Source organism: Aulonocara stuartgranti, assembly GCF_965226115.1.
Source record: "Aulonocara stuartgranti genome assembly, chromosome: 15".
NCBI classification, from domain to species: Eukaryota; Metazoa; Chordata; class Actinopteri; order Cichliformes; family Cichlidae; genus Aulonocara; species Aulonocara stuartgranti.
This window is the reverse complement of record NC_138951.1, coordinates 636,220-658,932: the sequence shown is the minus strand read 5'-3', so window position 1 is coordinate 658,932 and position 22,713 is coordinate 636,220. Positions and strand designations below refer to the sequence as shown.

Here is a 22,713-nt window from a genome sequence, read left to right as displayed (position 1 = left end):
TATATATATATATATATATTAGGGGTGCAACGATACTCGTATCGATATTGAACCGTTCGATACAGTGCTTTCGGTTCGATACGCATATGTATCGAACAATACAACATTTTTAATTTATTTGATCAACTTTCCTTCTGACGATGCTGTCTGTGTTGAGCGCTCAGTGAATCTGCGCTTGACTACTCCGCCTAGGCTGCACTGTCGAGCGCAGATCCACTGAGCCCAGCGCAAGCTAGCGAGACAGAAGCTAAGCTCGTTGCAACATGGCAAATTGAACCTCCCCCACCCTCATTCAGATCTGGTCTTTGGAACTATTTTGGTTTTCATGTGACGTATGACCCTGAAGGTAAGCGCGTCATGGACTAAAGTAAAACAGTATGTTGGATGTGCCACGCAATGCTCAATTACATGGTGGGAGCTAGTGTGTTAGCGCAGTTAGCTCGTTAACATGTTGGCCGTCCAGCCCCACGCACGGGGCGATCCGCGGTAGCTCGTTAACGGAGATTTGCCGTGTTGTGGCGTTAACGTCATTTCAGATTAACACTGACAGCACTAGTGGGAACACAATGAATATGACTGCACATTTACTCCGACATCATCCTAGTGCAGTGGTTCTTAACCTGGGTTCGATCGAACCCTAGGGGTTCAGTGACTCAGTCTCAGGGGTTCGGCAGAGCCTCCGCCATGACATGCATGGCTCATTTTGTGCACCAGTAAAAAAAATCACATTTTATTTTTCACTAAAGAGGGGTTCAGTGAATGCGCATATGAAGCTGGTGGGGTTCGGTACCTCCAACAAGGTTAAGAACCACTGTCCTAGTGCAAAGACAAGTGGAAGCAGACAAAAACAACAAGCACGCATGCTACAAACTTTACCCGAGTCATTTAGACAGCCGTTAGCACAGGATTCTCCTTATGGGGACCTGATATGTTTAATATGCTGCTGAGAATATAGCCCAGAAGAAGCGTATAGTATAGCTTTTATTTTGAAAGAGCCATTTCTCTGTAATAAACTCTTTTCCAAAGATGAGTGATTCCTCCATCAGATAGATTATTTTTTATTACTTTGTTGTTTCAGCAACATTCAATTTAAAAACTGTACTTTTGAGTTAAAATATATTTATAATTAATAATAATTAATAAATGACAAATTAAAAAAGCATGAACATTTTTTTGTATCGAAAAAATATCGAACTGTGACACCAAAGTATCGAACCGAACCGTGAAATTTGTGTATCGTTGCACCCCTAATATTAATATATATATATATATATATATATATATATATATATATATATATATATATACTCTCATATACACTTGTTTGTAGAAATATATATGTACATGCACATATGCACAAGAACATAAAATATGTGTATACATATACACATGCATACATCATCCAATGAGATAAAAGACCAGAATCACTAAAACTGAATGGTGTCAGAGAGGTAGGTAGGAGAGAAAAAGGTAGGTCATCAAATTTGATTTGAAGATTTCCAAAGAGGAAGAGGATTTTATAAAAGAGGGAGAACTGTTTCAGAGTCTCGGAGCGGCGATGGAGAAAGCCCTGTCACCTCTGGATTTTAATCTGACGGCCAAAAAAGGAAGATGGCAGGTATGGTAAACATTACAGCATCAGAGTGTTGGCATTTTCATCTGCTAGCATGGCAGAAGTAGCCTTCATTGTCTGCTACCATTGTGTTAAATAGAGGATGTCTCATTTTGGGATGACCTGATATTTCAACCAGTTTGCAGACTCTGCTACCACCTACTGATTCCTACGTTTTCTGCCTGACTACAACTCTTAGATTATCTATTGCACAGCAGCACAGTGTTAAAATCCTGCTGCTCTAATTGTTCACTCAGTAGGTCCTGCTATGTAACCTGGCACTGTTCGTCTGTTTTAATCTCCCTAACCAGGAGAGGCAGTTGCCAGCGGCCTTTGAAGGGAACACAGTGGCATTAGTGGCTGAAATAAAGCGGGGAAGGAATTCTGTGTGGTTTAGGAATCATATTGGGACTATAGGATTGGGTTACTCTCTCTGTGACAGTGTAGGCGCTCAGACCCTAAAATCCCTGCTGACTGGATGTCTGGTGGAGAGGGTGCAGACAGCCGACACTAATCCGGCCTCTCAAACACGCAGAAACAATCACACACACACACACACAAAGGCAAGGGGATCTGCAGCACACGCTTAAAACACACATGTAAGTCCTGTTTGATCTGTATCCAGGCACTTTGTCGTGTGAAGCTGGTGGCCGATACGCTGCGTGCATTTTCAGCTTCTTTCATTTGATTAAACAGTTAGTGGGGGATCTGATCACTGGGCTGTGCTACACGTCCAGCGTGGAATCATAGCAGCTACGATCCAAACACAACATCCATATGGAGACATTTTAGTTCATGGGCCACATGCAGCACCATTTCATCCTAAGTGGGTCGGATCAATAAAAGACAAAAGATGTGCTTGTTTAAAAAAAATAAATCTAAAATTCACATCTTGGACATGTAACGTGTATTTAACCAATCATTTACAAATCGATGCCGTGTGACGGCTCGGCTTTTCCACATAACTGTAATTATAACTGACTCTGGGCCTCTACATGAAATGAAGAGTTACTTAAAAGTGATGGGACCCTTTCAAACCCTGACCTGGCAACACTGTCTCCTGCAAACACGTGAATAGTGAACAGTGTTTGTCAATCTCTGCAAAGCCTTCCAGTGGAGTCTTTGCTGGTCCGGATACGGCCCGCGGGCCATATGTTTGACACAACTGATTGATAACAGATAGTCTGCCTGTGTGACCTCCTGGTTTATGGAATATATAATCATCATTTTTTGATATTTAAGATTTGCATCTTGGTACAGTGCAGAGTAATTACATAAAAGTCGACTATAATTGATTTTTAAAAAAAAAAAAACATTTTTAAGGACGGGATCCGTTTGTGGTGCTCATGTTGAGACGCAGCAGATTTGTGTGCTCCGGACAGACAGACAGACAGAGAGAGATTGGATGATGACGATGATGATGCTCTGGTAACCCCTCACCTAGATCATCCTTTTGTGCACGGCGCGCTGCAGGCTCATATCTCTGCGCTCTTGCCCAGCTGTCACCCCCGGCATTGGTCCACCGAGCAGACACACGTAGGCACGTATCCGACCGACCCAACCCCCCTTTCCTCCGGCAGACCGACGAGCCCGGCGAGCGGCAGGACTACCAGGCAGCGACGACCCGCAGCTGCAGCTCTGAGCGGAGGACTTCCCCCCGACGGAGTGAGTAAAACGCGCTGTTTTTAGAAGCGGAGAGGCTGTTTTGCTCTGCAGAAAACAGCCAACATACAGTTTTGTGTGTGTGCACCGGGTAAGCCGCGGGAGGGGGAGGGGGGTCTCTCCGGATTCCAGTCTGCGTTGCCGGGTGGAGATCAGTCGTGTAATTGCGGGATCATAAAATGCGACTTGTTTTTCTATGACGCATCTTTTTTAGTCCCAAATAGGCGACACGTTCAGCTGGAAGCGCGTCTGTTGTTCCATCTGCGGCGTTAGCGTCGTTTGCGTGCGGCTGCACGCGCCCGGGGTTTTTAAGGTTTTACTGCCTTGCAATATAATGCGTGGAAACTACACGAACTTAATACGACTGCAGAAATGGCCTCATTTATTGTGTTTTTGGCGTGTTGTTGTTTTCACGTCACTGTTTGTGCGTTCCAGCCTGAAATTCATGGCTGCACCAAATGTCTCGCGTGTAACCAGGATCATCACGCCGTGCTTTTACGTGACTTTGCGTTGGAAACGAGTTTAATCTCGGCTGTGCTCTGTGGTCCGGCTCAGTCCCTCCCGGCGAAACTCGTGTCTGAACACGTTGTTGGAACGGGGGTGTGTTCCTGAAAGCCCCGGCTCAGCCAATCAGCGGCGGCGGCACTCCCACACGGTGCCGCTTGTTTACTACTGAAACTTGGCGCTGATTGGTGGGAAGGTGGGGGAAATCGGGCTTTGTGCTGCGTTTGGGTGCACAGAAAAGAATGGGAGAAATGATTCGTGTCCCCGCAGAATCCCTTTGGTGCAGGTTTCTAAGCAGTAAATAACTTTTACATGCAAGTGAATAAAGAAATATCCAGTTCTTTAAATAATTCAAGAATTTCTTTTTGATACAGTGAAATATGATGCATGATGAAACTGTATACCGTTTAAGCACCGCTTCTTTTATGTTATTATTGTACGTTGTTTTGCTTGTTTCTTCTTCTTTTATACCAGTTCATATATCTCAAATAAGAAAGTTGCCACCAGCTTCTGTATATGAATATTTGATCCTAATAAGCTAAAAGCTTAACATGTTCATCTGAAAAGCAATAACAGAACCAGGTGACACTTTTGCACCTCAGTCTGGGAACCTTTGGCTCTCATGGTTCAGTTATCGCACTGCTGAGTGTTGCGTGGGTCAGATGTGGCCCAGTTACAATTCAGATTCAATCCGAGCAATTCAAATTCAAATTTAACTTATTCAAATTCAGTTTCTGGTGGCACAGATTTCTGCCCATAGTCCGCCCCAACATTTAGTGCTGTGAAAAAAGTCTGAATCACGGAGTAATTCAATTCAATTTTATTTATACAGCGCCAACTCACAACAAAAGTCGCCTCAAGGCGCTTTATATTGTACAGTAGATCGTACAATAATAGATACAAAGAAAACCCAACCATCATATGACCCCCTATGAGCAAGCACTTTGGCGACAGTGGGAAGGAAAAACTCCCTTTTAACAGGAAGAAACCTCCGGCAGAACCGGGCGGACGGGGCCATCTGCTGTGATTGGTTGGGGTGAGAGAAGGAAGACAGGATAAAGACATGCTGTGGAAGAGAGACAGAGGTTAATAACAGATATGATTCAATGCAGAGAGGTCTGTTAATACATAGTGAGCGAGAAAGGTGACTGGAAAGGAAAAACTCAATGCATCATGGGAATCCCCCGGCAGCCTATGTCTATTGCAGCATAACTAAGGGAGGATTCAGGGTCACCTGGTCCAGCCCTAACTATATGCTTTAGCAAAAAGGAAAGTTTTAAGCCTAATCTTGAAAGAAGAGATAGTGTCTGTCTCCTGAATCCAAACTGGAAGCTGGTTCCACAGAAGAGGGGCCTGAAAACTGAAGGCTCTGCCTCCCATTCTACTTTTAAATACTCTAGGAACAACAAGTAGGCCTGCAGAGCGAGAGCGAAGTGCTCTAATAGGCTGATATGGTACTACAAGGTCATTAAGATAAGATGGGGCCTGATTATTTAAGACCTTGTATGTGAGGAGCAGGATTTTGAATTCTGGATTTAACAGGAAGCCAAAACAGGAGAAATCTGCTCTCTCTTTCTAGTCCCTGTCAGGACTCTTGCTGCAGCATTTTGGATCAGCTGAAGGCTTTTCAGGGAGTTTTTAGGACTTCCTGATAATAATGAATTACAGTCGTCCAGCCTGGAAGTAATAAATGCATGAACTAGTTTTTCAGCGTCACTCTGAGACAGGATATTTCTAACTTTAGAGATGTTGCGCAAATGGAAGAAAGCAGTCTTACATATTTGTTTAATATGTGCATTGAAGGACATGTCCTGGTCAAAAATGACTCCAAGGTTCCTCACAGCGTTACTGGAGGCCAAGGTAATGCCATCCAGAGTAAGAATCTGGTTAGAGACCATATTTCTAAGCTTTTCAGGGCCGAGTACAATAACCTCAGTTTGATCTGAATTAAGAAGCAGAAAGTTAGCGGCCATCCAGGTCTTTATGTCTTTAAGACATTCCTGCAGTTTAACTCATTGGTGTGTGTTATCTGGCTTCATGGACAGATAGAGCTGGGTGTCATCAGCATAGCAGTGTAAATGTATGCTATGTCTTCTGATGATGCTGCCTAAGGGAAGCATGTATAATGTAAACAGAATTGGTCCTAGCACTGAACCCTGTGGAACTCCATAATTAACCTCAGTGTGTGAAGAGGACTCTCCATTTACATGCACAAACTGGAGTCTATTAGATAGATATGATACAAACCACTGCAGCACAGTACCTGTAATACCTACAGCATGTTCTAATCGCTCTAATAGGATATTATGGTCAACAGTATCAAACGCTGCACTGAGGTCTAGCAGGAGAAGCACAGAGATGAGTCCACTGTCAGAGGCCATAAGAAGATCATTTGTAACCTTCACTAAAGCTGTTTCTGTGCTGTGATGAGCTCTGAAACCTGACTGAAACTCTTCAAATAAACCTCTGCAGATGATCTGTTAGCTGTTTGACAACTACTCTTTCAAGGATGTTTGATATGAAAGGAAGGTTGGAGATTGGCCTATAATTAGCTAAGACTGCTGGGTCTAGAGATGCTTTTTGAGTAAAGGTTTAACTACAGCCAGCTTGAAGGCCTGTGGTACATAGCTGATTATTAGAGATAGGTTGATCATATTTAAGATCGAAGCATTAATTAATGGCAGGACTTCTTTGAGCAGTTTTGTAGGAATGGGGTCTAAAAGACACGTTGATGGTTTGGAGGAAGTAATTATTGAAGTTAACTCAGAAAGATCAATTGGAGAAAAAGAGTCTAACTTAACATCAATGGTACTAAGAGTAGCTGTAGATAATATTACATCTGTGGGATGATTACTGGTAATTTTTTCTCTAATGATAAAAATTTTATTTGTGAAGAAGTTCATGAAGTCATTACTAGTTAACGTTAAAGGGATGGTTGGCTCAAAAGAGCTCTGACTGTTTGTCAGCCTGGCTACAGAGCTGAAGAGAAACCTGGGGTTGTTCTTATTTTCTTCAATCGGTGATGAATAGTAAGATGTTCTGGCTTTGTGGAGGGCTTTCTTATAAAGCAGTAATCCATGTTGTTTCTGATCTTTTATACATATAGTTTAGATTTTTTGCATTGTTATTGATGTAAGCATGAATGTACTCCAAAATGCACTCTTTAGAAAATTTGGGTCATTGACTTTGTCAAAAAGCACCAAAACACACAGAAACACTGTGAATCCACTGCAAAGTCGCCAAAATATCTGGATTATTCCTGCGTTTACTGAATGCAGCATTGCCCCCACCCTCTGTGGGCTACAGGCCACACTGAATCTACCCAAATGCCAAATTAGGTCTCTATAAGGCGTCATGAGTTTCCTACTTTATCGGAGTAGACAGCAAAACTCCAGCAAGACTGCGATCAGATCGAAATCCACTCAAGTCTGTGTTCCCTTCAGATCCCTGCAATCCTTTTCAAATCTCCTGTGGTGTTGTTGCGCTGCACTGTGAGGCGCAGAGATGCAAGATGGAACGAGTGTTTGCCAACAGTCACTCGTCAGCAAAGCTGCCGTCTGTTTACATCCCCGTATTTATTGACCGAGCATATTTGTCATTTGATGCCGTGGTTCACCGCGAGCATATTCTCCTTGGATGAAAATAGCCTTCATCATTTAATCCTTTTAAGAGGGAAGCTGGGCAGAAATTACGACCAAAGTTACCGAAGGATGTTTGTTTGTGGTGAAGTTTTATGTAACGTCACAGTCCGACATCGCCGAGGTGCACTTTAGCTGCGTGGCTGTGGGAAGCTGAATAACGCTGTGACATATTTTCATTCGGCGTCCTGTGTGTAGGGAGGTGTCACACTGTGAGTCCCTCAGTGTGCGCGGCAGCACCAATGGCAGCTACGGGACCCGAGGACAGAGCTGGAGCGGGGCCAGACGGGACGGCGGCCTGCCCAGTGGGACGGCAGGCATGCGTCTCTAAGACAAAGCAGGGCAGCAACGGGCCTGGCGTGCAACACGCTCTGGTGAGAAGCCTGACAGAGATGACATGTATTCTGTTGTGTCAGTGTGTGAAATTCAGGCTTACATGGCATTTTGAGCACATTAGAACCACAATAAGCACAAAGGTACGCGTCCCAAAGTTCAAACCCAAACTGAGAAAGAACTTGATGCGATCATTATTTCTTTCCACTGTGTTAGATGTAATGCACTGCCTGGTCAGAGGCTGGCAGCCACTTCCTTGCACGCTGTTTCACTGGCAGATTATGCCGTCTGCGAGCAGGACGCCACAGATGGACAGGAAATATTCTCTTAACTGCTTTATTCATGGCCACAGTGGGGCTCAGGAGCAGGGTACCGCAGACGCATGTAAACAGCTTAACCCGTATAAGGCCTGAACAGTGTTTTGTCTGTTGTGTCAGCGTCCACTGACGAGCTGAGTGGACGATTTCTGTTGAACCAGGGTGAGACACTAAATGGACAACTTTTCCAGGCTGGAACGAGGAACTCACTGTGTCATTGCCTCGCTTTGAAGGTGTACGGACAGAGCTGCGTCCAGGCTGAGAGCGGCCGTTACAAGAGCAACCTGGCTGCTCCGCTGCCAGTGGGACCCACAATGCACCTCGTCACCGCGCAGGCGCCATACAGGTGAGGCACAGCGAGGCATAGACTGTACGTGTGCATATAGAAAAGATGATGTCACCCTTTACTGAAAGCTCAGTGTTAGCCGTGTTGTGGATTTGTTTCTTTGTTTTGGGAGGCACAAGTTACTGTACGTGCTAAGTTAGCATCTAATGCTAACACATTTGATTAGCAAACTGCACCTCAGACTACTAAGTGGTTAGCAGCAGTCTGATGATAAACAACAGAATGTCAGTGGCTGAAAGAAGCTCGAGCACAGACGTGTGTGTTTTAGGGCTGCCACGATTAGTCGACTATCAAAATCGTCGACGACTGATTTAATAGTCGACGTGTCGTTTGAAGCTTTGTAAGATCCCAAAAGACGCAGGAATAAGTAGCAGGATTTAAGAGTGTAATAACGGACTGAAACAGAAGATGGCAGCACTGCATGTACAAGGATGCCAGCTGCCGTTAAACCCCGAAGAAGAAGAAGCTGTGTCCCAGAATTCATAGCGCGGCCCAGCTCAGTTTCCAACAATGGCGGCAGCTAGTTAGTTTTAATGTTACTCTTATTATTCTTTCTGGGTCACAAAATAAACGTTTAACATATTTTCAGGCGAGAATGTAGCTGTGTAAACCTCAAATATCTGCTCAGCTTATCAAGACACCGCATATTTTCAAAAGCGCTCCGACGTTTTCGGAGACGTCTGTTACCCACTAGCTCGATAGCTAGCCGGGGGCTAGGCTAACTAGAGCCGTGAGAACACCGGACTCCCGGCAAATTGTTTTCAAACCCACCGCCGTCTTTCACTACTCAGGTTAAACATGATATATAAGTCACTTAGATAACTTAACAATGTTATTGTTTGGCTTTTTTCAGTATTTTATTTGTTCCTGAGTAAATCGGTTTGGCTGAGATTAAAGTTATAGTTTTTACACAGCTGAATAAACGTCAAGCAGACAGCTGATTATCAGAAGTGTGAGATGCTCCAGAATTTACTCCGGTGTCCTGTTATATTTTAGATAGCAAGGAGTTTATTAAACTTCACCGAAACAATCTGCAAATGTCATTAAAATTTAATAAACTATCATCTTGTCTTTATTGTTAGTTAGCACAGACCTGAAACACTTAAAGCTGTAAGCTAATGATAGTTATATAAGAGCAGATGCTGCTGGTGCAGTAAGCTGTACGTTTTACGTCCAATGGATGATGATCTGATTAGTCGACTAATCGCAAAAATAATCGGTGATTAGTCGACTATCAAAATAATCGTTTGTGGCAGCCCTAGTATGTTTTCATTAAAAAGGCTCCTAAAGGCAGCAAAAGCATAAAAATGGCCGAGGGCAGCAGGTCACCTATAGCTACCTGTGACCAGCATTCAGTTTTGACCCCTGTGTTGTTGTTATGAAGAGGGAAACTATCCATACGGGCTAAAGCCTACACGTTTGTGTCTGCAGTAAAACTGAGCCTTTTAATATGGGACTCTATGGGGACAGACTCGTTTGAGACGGCCTCAAGTGGCCAGTAGAGGAACTGCATTTGTTGGTTCCAGGTTTCAGATGTTGCTGCTTGGTCAGCGAATGTGAGGGCGGACCTGATTTTTACCGGAATATTTCTGCATGTTATCTTTAGCTTTCGCAGCCCGGAGTCGGTGGAGATGGATGAGATCATGGCAGCCATGGTCCTGACCAGTCTGTCCTGCAGCCCCGTGGTTCAGAGCTCTCCACAAACAGATCCTGGACCTGGTCTGTATCTCCTCAACCATAAATATTCATTTTAATTATATAGCACCAAGTCACAATAGCAGTCACCTCAGCAATCAGTCAACAAGCACTTGGTGACAGTGGGAAGGAAAAACTTCCTTTTAACAGGAAGAGGTGAACATATATGGCACGCACTTCATTAAAGGTTTTAGCAGAGCTGTGACTGTATAAAGCTTTATAGAAAATAAACAGGTTTTATTTGTCCAGTCTTCAGTTATAATAATGTGGACTTTGGTCCAGTAGGTGGTCAGCAGTTTGACACGGCATGGAGTAAACTATTAATAGTTTATAACTCAACTAACTTTTATAATATTTGCTGTAACAGAGATGTTGTAGAGCACAGATCTGACGATAAGAATCGAGAACAGGAGTTGATGGAGGAACTCCTTAAAGCTCGATGCCCAAACAGCTGTTTCACACACAGCTGCTGTTCAACTGTGACACAAAGAAACTCCAGCTCCAATCCATGTGTGTTATTCACTCAGCGTTTATTAGCTTGATAAACATTACCTGCTATTTTTAATGTTTTGGCAGAGCAATAAACAAAATATGTGTGAAGAGGGAACAGAGCAGGAAGGAGGGAGTAAACAGATGCTGAAAACAGGCCTGGCAGCAGCACAGGAGGCCTGCTGTTCACTGTAGGACGGCAGAGGGGACACAGCACCAGAAGCTGTTTTCATCCCAAAAAGCAACAGAGAATATTTGATATTTAAACCAGAGGGTTTAAATTGATAGACACCGATTTAATGCGGGAGTCCGTTTCCCTCAGCTCTGTGACAAACTCGAGGCTTTCTTTGGCTCACGAGACACGGTTCTACCTTCCTCTAGCTGGCTCATCATCCTCACCCGCTGACATGGAGTGCGGCGGAGGCGAGCTCTCAGACAGCGGCAGCAGCGGCTACTGGAGCTGGGACCACGGCAACGTCAGCCCGGCGCCCTCGCCGTCCGTCACCGAGATGGACAGCAGCCCCGACGAAGGCTTGCACATGGAGCTGGAGCAGGGGGAGGAGCTCGCTGCCAAAAAACCAAAGGTGCACAGCTGCTCCGGGAAAACTGAAGAAGCCGCTATAATCAACACAGCCTTTCTGCAGTTTGGACATGTGTCTGTGCGCGCTCACCCTCCGTCTGCGCTCTTCCTCCCGCAGAGCTCCGTCAGAAGTGTGTACAGATGCCTGTGGCCCAGCTGTGGCAAAGTCCTCACGTCTTCAGTCGGCATAAAAAGACACATCCGTGTGCTGCATCTGGGGTGAGCTGGCACTTTGAACCTTTTCATGCATCTACAGTCACTCTTAGCAGAGATGTGGGAACAATTTTGCTTAAAGTAGATTAAAAAAAATAACAAAAAATGAGGGCTCAGGTGGGGAGGGGCACTGAAAGTTTTTTCCTGGCTCAGGATGAACCTCGGCGAGGCAACCGAGGCTGTGGAGCCTGATTTGACACAAATGTGTGCAAAAACAAGAACGTATCTTAATTATCTATTATTATAATCAGAATGAACAAAGGTGTTGCTTTCAGCTAATCACAGTGTGCGTTCAGGCGAAAACACACCGCGACTGTACAGAAACACAGCAATAAGTAAGAGCAGTCACACAATCACGTACATGCTATGTGCGCACAATGTGTTTCATTTAGTCCATGCGGTGTAATTGTGACCCTCCCACTCGCAGACAGTGGTCGAAATTAAAATAAAATATCTGTGGGGAGAATAACTGCACACACGCTTGTTCCTGGCCAATCGGATTGGACGTTCATCCTCAGACTGTAGCATGAGGCTCCATGTTCATATATTATTCCAAATTAATATTTCATCTTTCTATTTAAAATTGCATCACTTCACTAAACGCTCCATTTCCAAAAAATGTGAATTTTCCCACAATTATTTCATGGTTGAACAATACTGTGTAAATATGTGTATTTAGAATATTCTTTATTTTTTCCATTCTTGGTGATGATGCCGTGTTTTTTTTCCCTGTTGTTTTCTTTATGATGTTGGGAGCAGCTGGAAGCAGTAAAATATTCCTGTCATTGCACAAATGGCCAAAAATACTTTATATGATGCTTTATATGCCGTATCATATAAAGTTAGGAATCCACTAAAAATAGGGACCAAGTATTAATTGGTCACTTTAAGGACACGCGGAAGTTGATGTTTTTCAGGTGTTCGCTGGGAGTCTGAGCCAAATTCGAAACCAGACGGGTCGGCCTTCTGGAACATTTCTCAGCTTCAAAACAACATTAAAAAAACAGGAGGGAATAAAATTTTCAGGTTGTGGAAGAGCTCTGCTCGCTTAGGGGAAGGGAGCTTTTCAGTCTGGGCTGTAGTAAGTGCTGCTCTCACCAACTCTGCAAACACACAACTCACTCTTTTTCTCTGTGTGTCCACTGGTGTGTCCACTGGTGTGTCCCTGCCACACATGCACAGCAGTGGGTCAGACCAGTCCCAGCGAGAGGAGGACTTCTACTACACCAAGATATCCTGTGACACTGTCGATCCCAGCTCCGGTCCAGCTCCAGCCCAGCAGGCTCTGGGCCAGGCCTCGTCCTCTCATCTCAGCTGGGCGTCCTGTGGTTCTCCTCCAGGCTCAGAGCTCCTCCCAGCTCACAGACCCAGGTCCAACTCCAGCTCTGGGCCAGGCCTGAGCAGGCCCAGTCAGCTCAGCCAGTCGGCCCCCAGCAGCTTCTGGCAGATTCACTCGGAGCACCTCTATCAGGTGGGTGGAGCACTGTTGCTCTCCATCTTTATTTTCACCCATACATGTTGTTAAACATGCACGGTGGTTAGCACTGTTGCCGCACAGCAAGAAGGTCCTGAGTTCAATTCCACCATCAGGTCTTTCTGTGTGGAGTTTGCATGTTCTCCCCGTGTTTGCGTGGGTTCTCTCCGGGTACTCCGGCTTCCTCCCACCGTCCAAAGACATGCAACTTGTGGGGATAGGTTACCGTATTTTCACGACCATAAGACGCACTGTGCTAAAAGGCGCAGTCTCAGTTATGTGTGCCATTACTGTATTTAACACACACATAAGGCGCACTGGATCATAGGGCGCATACAAGTACCGTATGCGTATTTAAAAATAAAGCGGGAGCAAACCTGAGTTCGGTACCTTACTCACATTTTTATTACCAGTAATCGTCATCATCAACAACACACAAGCATACAAGTGTGCGTATTTAAAAATAAAGCAGGAGCAAAACAAAGTTTGGTACTCACATTTTTATCATCAATCAAACCCATCGAAGTCCTCATCCTCTGTGTCTGAATTGAACAGCTGCGCTAAATCTCCATCAAACATGCCAAGTTCACTTTCTTCACTGTCAGAGTCACTTTCCGTGCCGTGCGGCTCCTCGGAAATGATGCCGGCTTTCGCGAAAGCTCGAACAACAGTGCCAGCAGACATGTTAGCCCAAGCATCTACAATCCATTGGCAAATTGTGGCGTAACTCGCCCGGCGCTGGTTTCCACTCTTGGTTAAACTGTGGTCTCCATCGGTCATCCATCGCTGGATGTGTTTGTCGCCGATGTGTTTGCTGCAGTAGGAGCGGAAGATGGCCAGCTTTTCCTTATAATCCGCTGGAAGTTGCTGCGCTACCGTAGTCCTGGTCCGGATGGAAAAATGGCACCGTTTCATAAAAAGTGAAAGTGAAACTGCTTTTAGCCGAATGGTGACCGTCGAAACGCTTCTCCCGCTCGTTCTTTGCTCGATGATCGCCTTATGTCCGCGGAAACTCAGCTGCGTCTTCTTGACCTGCCGGAGCTTGTTTTCCAGCTTCCTCCACTTGCGAACCATCGATTCATTAATCTTAAATTCTCTCGCCGCTGCTCGATTTCCATGTTCCTCCGCGTAGCTGATGGCCTTCAGTTTAAACTGTGCTTCGTAAGCGTGTCTCTTTGCCATTTTCAGGGTTGTTAAAACAACGATGTCCTGCATAACGCACATACCTGTTCTTTTATACAGGTATGTGCAATAAAGTCAACGCACACACTTCACCCTTTAGCGTTCTCATGGTGTTCTCTACTACGTCCTCCTTACAACACACAGGGCGCACTGCGCTATAGGGCGCGCCGCACTTTTTGAAGAAAATCTAAGACTTTTAAGTGCGCCTTATGGTTGTGAAAATACGGTAATTGGATAATCCAAATTGCCACTAGGTGTCAATGTGAGTGTGAATGGTTGTCTGTCCCTGTGTGTTGGCCCTGCGACAGACTGGCGACCTGTCCAGGGTGTACCCCGCCTTTTGCCCTATGACAGCTGGGATAGGCTCCAGCGCCCCCGCGACCCTGAAAAGGATAAGCGGAAGCGAATGGATGGATGTTGTTAAAATCGTAAATCGTTGAAAGTCTCAGATAATGACATCAGTGTACGTACGAGCATGTCAGAACGCTCAGTTCAGTTTCTGCTCGTGGCTCTAATGTTAGTAAGACGCCATATCCCCAATATGGTTGTCAGTATGGTCCAATATGACCTGGGTGCTGAAGCTCCACCCACCCACAGTTCAAATCTTCTGTTTATGAGGGGCAGCCAATCAGAGACTAGCTAAAAAAACATTTTTTTAACCAAGGTGTTAATGAAATAAGAATTATTATGAACTATAAATCAAAGCTGCTCTAGTAGAGTCCATGAATTAAAATATGTAGCTGTGAATGAGCAGAATGGGTTCATTTTCCTATTTAATGTTAATAAATTAATTGCTGGGGGTGGATAAAGTCTTGGGGAAAACTAAATGTTCCCTTACTGCTAAAGTATCTCAGATTCTGGCTCCTGAAAGGCCCAGTCAAAGTCAACTGAAGTGCTGTGGTGGGATCTTAAGAGAGCTGCGCATTAATGGATGTCTGCAAACTTCAATGAAGTAATATTGTTTAAAAAAAAAGCAGTGAAAATGTCTCCACAATGATGTCAGAGACATCACACACAAATACGACATGTGGTTAAAAATGACATTAAATTTAACCTTTAGGTTTCCAGTATCAGTGTTGGTCAAGTCACTTGAAAAAAGTAATCAGTAACTAATTACTGATTACATCCCCCAAAAAGTAATCCCGTTACTTTACTGATTACTTATTTTCAAAAGTAATTAGTTACTTAGTTACTTTTTAAAAACACGATTTACAACCTGAGTAGGTGATAAAGTGATAGATCTTTCAGCCAATTCTACTTTTTCTACATAATCCATCATATAAATGTAATCAAATGGAAAAGTCTCTTTTTAAAACTTGTTTTATTAGTTTTAATCTTTTAACTTTATGCATCAAACAAAAATTTAATTATCTGCAACATTCTCTGACTGGAAGAAATTAGTTTAACATTTAAACCTATTTTCTGCACATTCCAGCACATAAAATAAAATATTTTGTGTGTTTACACTCAGTCTTTCAAATAGATGCAAGTAAAACACAGCAGAAAATAAATAAAGTCAAAGACTCAGCGGTCCTGTTGCTCTATTTTCACCTGTAAAGCAGGAGTGGGGTAGGCGGAGGTTTACCCTGGTGCAGGTGTGCCGCGGTCAGTGGAAGAATCTGCGGGTTTCTCTGTGAGTTTCCCATTACGTCGTAGCTACTCGGTGCTTGTTGGAAGTTTAGGGGTTTTTTCACTGTAAAAAGACGTTTTCTTCCCACGCACAGCGGACACTAATGTTTTTGTCACTTTTTATGGAATCAAACTCAAAGTAAGGTCAGTACTTCCACGCTTTAAACGCTGCACGCTCATACTCTCTCTGCACTCGAGATATGATCCATTGTTGATCTGCACACAGCTGCTGTCACTAACGTCGCACTCGCTTACGTCACTGTCGTGAGACATTCTCGCAAAAAATCACGGTTTTAGTAACGCAGTGTTCCTACGGGAAAGTAACGGTAATCTAATTACCGTTTTTGCAATAGTAGTCCCTTACTTTACTCGTTACTTGAAAAAAGTAATCAGATTACAGTAACACTCTGTCCAGATAACAAGTGTCAAAGAGCAGCTGTTACCTTTAAATCTAACCTCAAATTCAAATGTTATTTGTCACATAAACGATCATACGCAGTCCAACGTGCAGTTTGTTGCTGTGCAGTTCCCGACCAGAATAAAACTAAAATGAAAAATCAAGTTAAAACTTTAAGGTGTGCAAATCAGCAGTGAGTGGATTGACAGTGAACAGTCAAAACAGTTACGAGGTTATCATTGAAGTGCATGTATTTGTTATTAAGTGTACAGTGATGTGATGTGAGAGAGACCAGACCAGATACATGTTGTTATTCAGTGAATGTGCAATGGTGTGTAGAGATATGTAGAGTCCAGTCCTACAGCCGGTTAGCGAGGAGAGAAGCTCCTCCTCTTTCTCTCTGCGTCGGCCTTATGCGAGCAGAATAGTCCATTGTTGGGATGGGGGAGGTCTTTCATGATTTTCCTGGCTTTGGTGCTGCACCCCTGGTGTAAATAGACTCCAGGTCAGGCTCGTCTGTCCTGCTTCGTGCTGTTCCCATACCAGGTGCAGATATTTCCCGACAGGATGCTTGGATGGTGCAGGAGTAGAAGTTCTTGAGCACCTTCTCAGGTAAGTGGAAGTCTCTGAGTCGTCTGAGGAACAACAGACGCTGCAGGGCTCTCTTCACCAGAGTGTTAATGTGACCATGACAGGTCCTGTGTGATGTGAACACTCGGGTATCTGCAATTGTCTACTCTCTCCACTGATGATAGTGGCTTGTAATTTCTCACCTGCATTGTGCTGAAGTCCACAATCAGCTCCTTAGTTTTTCTGATGTTTAGGAGAAGGTTGTTCTCCAGGTTCCTGATCTCCTCCAGGAAGGCCTTCTCGACGTTATGAGAGATCAGGCCCACCACAACAGTGTCATCAGCGAACTTAAAAATGGAGGTGTGGTGTGACTTGGCTACACAGTCGTAGGTGTGCAGTGAGTCCAGCAGGAGGCTTACAGCACAGCCCTGTGGTGCTCCAGTGCTGAGTGAGGGGAGACTTATTTTCCCACCCTCACTGATAAAAGCTGTATCATGTAAAGAGGAGAAAGAACATATGTATGTTTTTAGAAATGCAGGGAGTAAAAATTCAATGGTGTCAGAAGAAAAAACTACTCAACTAAAGTACAGATTCTTGAAAATTCTACTCGAGTAAAAAAGTATTTGTACTTCATTACTTCCCACCTCTGGCGTCTGTAGATGGAGGAGTCCAGTTGTAAAACTGGGAATCATACCTGTCTGCCTGTAACAGTGAAGCTGGCCCCAGTATAAACGTTTGCTTTTCGATGCCTCGACGTCGTGTAAATGGTCTTTGCAGGCCGTTCAAACGAAATCATTCTGACTCTGTTTAGCTTCAGGGCATTTTCTTCCAGTCATGTAAGTTTTGTCACAAAATACCTGTTCAGCTGGCTATAATTTCAATAATTACTTGTTTTCTTTGCTGAATTGGAGTTGACAAGAAGAAGGCGGCGTTCTGGGGAATGAAATTGTTTGAGGGCAATGTAAGGAGACAGCGCGGTCCTTGTTAGCATGAATTATTGAATGTCAGCTGCAGATTTAGTGCACGAGCACTGGAATTCACCTTCTAAATGTCACTTTTTCCCACTGGCCTCCAGGAATTCTGGCTCTATGTGGAAACAGAAGCAACTGTCTAGATTCCCCTTCTGCGAAATAGCTCAGCTGGGACGTGAATTCATTTTACTGCAGTTTTTGTGCACGCGTCTCGTGTTCCGTGGTCACGGTGTTGTTGCAGACGTCCTCTTTACCCAAGGCCCCCAAGCAGATCCCCTCTCTAACGAATCAGTGAGCTACAACTTTGTTTATGCATCACAAAGCAGCACATTTCACTGCTGACCTGCATTTACCCTGTACCACGAGCCTGTAAATGGATGCTTTGTGACAGTGAGAGACCAAGCTGTCTGCTTGCTCGCTTTCCCAAGGAGATGAGACTAACCAGCCTGCAAAAAGCAGAAAAACACCACATAACATCTCCCAGTGCAAAAGTGCGGTGGTTTAAACCTGATGTACACATTCTGAAAAATGTTCCTAACAGACCTTTTTAAAAAAGCAATCAGAGCTTTAGTAATGTTAGGCAGTGTGTCAGTTTGTGCCACATCTGTCTTTCTTCATGCAGGCAGACACTCGAGTGAGAGTGGGTTGAACTGCAGGTCGATGCTGTGTTTCTGTGTGTCACAGCTGCCGGCGGCTCCACATGTCTGTCCACTGACACTGGCCTGTTTTTTCTCTGGTGGTCACTCCCACTGTTACTGATTGGGTTATCGCTGTGGATTATCATCATAATATTTAGCCGTGCAGATACTTCCTACCACCTCCATCTCTCAGTGGGATGTGAGGCGATGCAAAGACGCTTTACCAGAGGGAGTGGGAAGCAGCTTCGTCGGAAAAGATGGTTTATCACGTGGAAGTTTAGTTGATCGTTATGGGGGAAAGTCTCAAACTGGTTATTTTTGTAACTATCTGGCGCCCCAGCTGATGTAAGGACTTGTTTCAAGTGTAAAAATTACCTGCTTACACTCAAGTGCAGTGTTGCCAACTTAGCGACTTTGTCGCTATATTTAGCGACTTTTCAGACCCCTTAACGACTTTTTTTTTTCTAAAAAGCGACTAGCAACAAATCTGGCGACTTTTTCTGGTGTTATTGGAGACTTATTTATGACGGCTTTTTGACGTGAAAGGGCGTGTTGCTCTTACTCTCAACAAGCAGCGGTGCTGCCGTGGGCACCTCACTCATGCTAAAGCGCTCACGGGCGGAGGATAGTCCTCCCCCCGCTGTAGGAGATGATCACACCTCCAAACTGCAAATGAACCGCGCATGAGCGAAGCCGCTGCTCCCGCACTGACTGCAGTCAGTTCTTCTTTTACTCTTATGCTGTTTTGTGGATCACAAGGTTTAAAAATACTTACACACACGCACAAAGTAACTCCACCAGAGCGCCTATCTCGGGTCACTTTTGCCGGTCCAAACCTGGATAGAGGAGCAGGGTTGGAATTGTGACATTAAAAAACAATAATTGCTAAAATAAATTTAATTTGTAGTTCTAAATAAACTCTAAATGCATTTAGGACGTTTTTTACTCACTTTATGTTTCTTCCACGATGTTATTTCTCTCTCCAACAGCATAGGTTACAATTACATTAGCATGACCAATTATGCAAATTAGATGATGATGTCATTTAGCGACTTGTAGGACAGCCAATAGCGATTTTCCTTACTGAGGAGTTGGCAACACTGCTCAAGTGTTTGGAAGCCAACCAAAGTTCTCTTGAATTGTCATAATAGAGAACATGACATGTTGCTGCTAGTTAGTCAACTTACCTTCTTTATGACAGTGATGGTCAAAGCTAGTTTGGGGTTTAATGGACTGGTAGCTCCATAAGTGTTTTACACATTTCCAGTTGAAATATCTCTGGTTTGATCCCAGTAGGAGCTACAAATTCCTGATTTTTCTAGCTGTTTCCACCGTGTTTCTAGGCTTCACGCTACTTTAACATAAACTAAACTAAGCTAACCAGCTGCAGATAGTTGATGAAAATTAGGTTGTTCTCAGGTTGGAACCATGTTGGACGAGAAAGGTACACCAGATGGGCGTCCAGAGGTCCGTACAGTAACATTTTTAAACCTCATTTAAGTAAGCGGAACTAATATTGGACACAGGGACAAGGTTTTAGGGCAGTGTGGAGCGCTTTATCATTCATAGTCACCGTGGTTCTCTTCTGTGTCTGTTTTACCGTCTGTAAACATCCTCCTTACACTCATAGAGCCAAACGTGAGCAGAGAAAAAGACCGAATGCTGATCGTTACATAAGGAGCACAATGCGCTGACAGCCAAGTCGCGTGAACGGCACAAAATTTGCGTTGCATTGGCCGCAGAGGGAAACGTCATGGTTTTGTAGCGCAGTGGTGGTTGTCACATGTCCATAAAACAACACAGGAGGAATAAGCTAATGGGTAAAACTGCTAACGTCATGACCACCAACTCTCCCAGTCCTCACCCTTTCAAAGCAGCAAACCAAATAAATGACAGATGGATATAATATGTAAGATGGCATTATTATTGACAAACCTGCAGTATTTTGTGCAGTTCTCCTTCACTTTACATGACAGTAGTACTTATCTTGTTGCCATTAATGTTAGCTAGCTAAACAGCTATGTGTTTTTTATTGGTAAATATTAAATAAAAGCTAAACTGGATGTAAATATTGGACTTTAACATGGGGGAAAGAGTTGTATTCATTTCTAACATTTGCCTGGTTCTTTGTTCCATTAAGTTTCTTTTTTATTCTGAATTTACACATGTAAAAATGCTAATAGCAACTGTAGGCTAATAAGATACATTAGCTATGTTAACAGTTGTAGCTTATATAAATACACATTACAATATTGAAACCTTGTCACTCAGGTCCAATAGAGAACCCAGGTAGATTTATTTCCTAATGTACTGTAGGTGTGTCAGTTTAATGTGCATATAAGTATATGTTTGCTAACACTGCCATATTAAAGTGATAATAGGCTGTAGTGTAGTGTGTTCATGTCTTTTCTGCTCAACTCTGCTGCCCAACATTAAACTTTTTATACTAAGCAGTTTGAGATCCTGCACATGTGAAGAATCTGTCTGTCCTTTGTTGCGTCCCCCAGGCCTGCAGCCCTGTCCTGTCTGTGGCCCCCAGAAGCCCTGGCAGTCATGGCTGGACCGCCTCCACCCCTGGCCTCAGCCACAGTAACACTCCGGTGGGTCTTTTGTCTGCCTTTACATGTGTCTTTACATATAGTAAGGGTAAGGTGGGAGCATTACCATGTCCAACATTTGATACTGTTGCACTCATAGTGGGCAGGGGGCCACACTGTCTAACTCTTCCACCAGAGGCTGCTGTTGTGCCTAAGCTTTGGTTGTGTCCTCAGATGGTGAAACCTCGCTGTCGGTCCGTCAGCGTCGGAGAACAATGGCTCCAGCAGAACAGGCTGCAGCCAATGAGTGTGTCGCCCTCCTGCACTCACTGCTCCTTCAGGTGAGGCATTCATGATGTTAACATTTAAACATTTCTAATACTCGGCTTCTTTGTGTGTAGTGCTATTTTAAGCTAATGTGCATGTTAGTTCAGTTCAGTTCAGTTTTATTTATAAATGTCCAAATCAGGGCAGTTGCCTGGTAGTACTTAGTTTTGTAAAGTAAAGACCCTGTAATAGTTCAGAAAACCCCAACAATCAGACCACCCCCATGAGCCAGCACTCGGCGACAGTGTGAAGGAGAAACTTCTTTTTAACAGGATGACAAGGCTCGGGGGGCTTAAGTCGGGCGAGCTTTAAAAATTGTTACTGATGATTGATGTTGATCGCCTCTGTCAGTGCGCCCCAGGGCAGCTGTGGCTACAATGTAGCTGCCATCACCAGTGTGTGAATGTGTGGAAGTAGTGTAACGCGCTGTGGGGTCCACAGGGACTAAGTAAAGCGCTATACAGATACAGGCCATTTACCAGTGATGAAACTTTCTGATCCTACGTTTTCAGTTTGGCTGCTTACAAATGGAGCTTTTTCTGTTGATTGTAGTATCTGTCCTCTGCTTACATCACATTTCCATGGCCTTCCTGCCTAGAAAAGTTTTTGTCTTTATTTGTTGCCCCTTTTTTGCCTTTCTGACGCTCGCGACTCGTTTCTCTTTGCAGGAAGGGCCGCGGGGAGGCCAAGAAGTGCCGCAAGGTGTACGGGGTGGAGCGCAAGGATCAGTGGTGCACCGCCTGCCGCTGGAAAAAGGCCTGCCAGCGCTTCCCGGACTAGAAGCAGCCGAGGCCATGGCGAGAGAGAGAGCGTGAGAGACGTGGATGGACGGATGGATGCGTTACAACAAGAGACTTTTATCAAAAAGAGAATATAAATCAGGGCCCGAGAGCCATCAGCTGTTTTACATGTGTGTGTTTTTTTACTTTCAACTTGTTTCGTTTCTTTCCTAAAGGAATGCTTCTGGACTTTTTCTGTATCTTTGTATCTTGATCCTGAAAACTGAAGTCTGCGATGGTGCTAACTGTTGACTGACTTTGACCTACGTGATGTGCTAAGCCTACAATACTCTTTATCCAAAGGTCATATTACTACTCCTGTAGCTCCACTCTATTAGACTTGGCTGTTTTTGTTATTCCGATCTTCTCTTCCAGTGGTGACACAGTGGTTATGATGTACATTATATTGTGTGCTCTGAGTTACGTACGAGTATTTTATACCGTTTTTTTTTTAATTATAATTATTTTAATCGTCTGGTTCAGCCCATGAATTGGGCAGATATTTTTTTTATTATTATTTTCATGTTTTTGGCACTTTGTTGGAATATAAACTCACGAGAATAAGCTAAAAGTTCTTTCCATGAAATGGATTTCCTTCCTGCCCGTGTGTTGGCGTACGACCAGTGTTAATGGCTCTGTTCCTTGAAGCCGTCACGGCAATGGGACGAGCGTGAGGGGAACGAGTTTGCAATAGCAATAAAAAAAAGAGGAAATATATTGTCAAACACATTAAAAAGCACTGAGAGTTTGAGCTGCTTTCTGTTGTTCTTGTTCTGCACGACAGTCCACGAAGGAAATGCCAAACATTTTATTGCTTTTG

General features: G+C 44.0%; 1 protein-coding gene across 8 annotated transcripts; it reads left to right on the top strand.

The window, feature by feature from the left end:
* Positions 1-171: 171 nt before the first annotated feature.
* On the top strand, positions 172-22,644 carry znf395b (zinc finger protein 395b). Of its 8 annotated transcripts, none has more exons than XM_082504349.1 (12): positions 174-346; positions 1,544-1,618; positions 3,112-3,277; positions 7,615-7,790; positions 8,258-8,412; positions 10,019-10,131; positions 10,978-11,180; positions 11,295-11,395; positions 12,572-12,860; positions 20,758-20,850; positions 21,022-21,128; positions 21,783-22,644. In XM_082504349.1, exons 1-12 carry the CDS (start codon positions 335-337, stop codon positions 21,892-21,894), a joined length of 1,602 nt encoding a protein of 533 aa, XP_082360475.1. In that variant the 5' UTR covers positions 174-334; the 3' UTR covers positions 21,895-22,644. The 8 variants fall into 8 exon arrangements, with proteins under 8 accessions (XP_082360480.1, XP_082360475.1, XP_082360482.1 ...); XM_082504350.1 differs by having other exon boundaries at positions 175-346; positions 12,575-12,860; XM_082504351.1 differs by having other exon boundaries at positions 180-346; positions 8,300-8,412.
* The last annotated feature ends 69 nt before the right edge of the window (positions 22,645-22,713 follow it).

Coding starts and splice junctions, on each gene's coding strand:
- znf395b (XM_082504349.1), top strand. Junction 3,278..7,614: donor GAGGACTTCCCCCCGACGGA/GTGAGTAAAACG, acceptor TCCTGTGTGTAG/GGAGGTGTCACACTGTGAGT. Junction 8,413..10,018: donor ACCGCGCAGGCGCCATACAG/GTGAGGCACAGC, acceptor TGTTATCTTTAG/CTTTCGCAGCCCGGAGTCGG.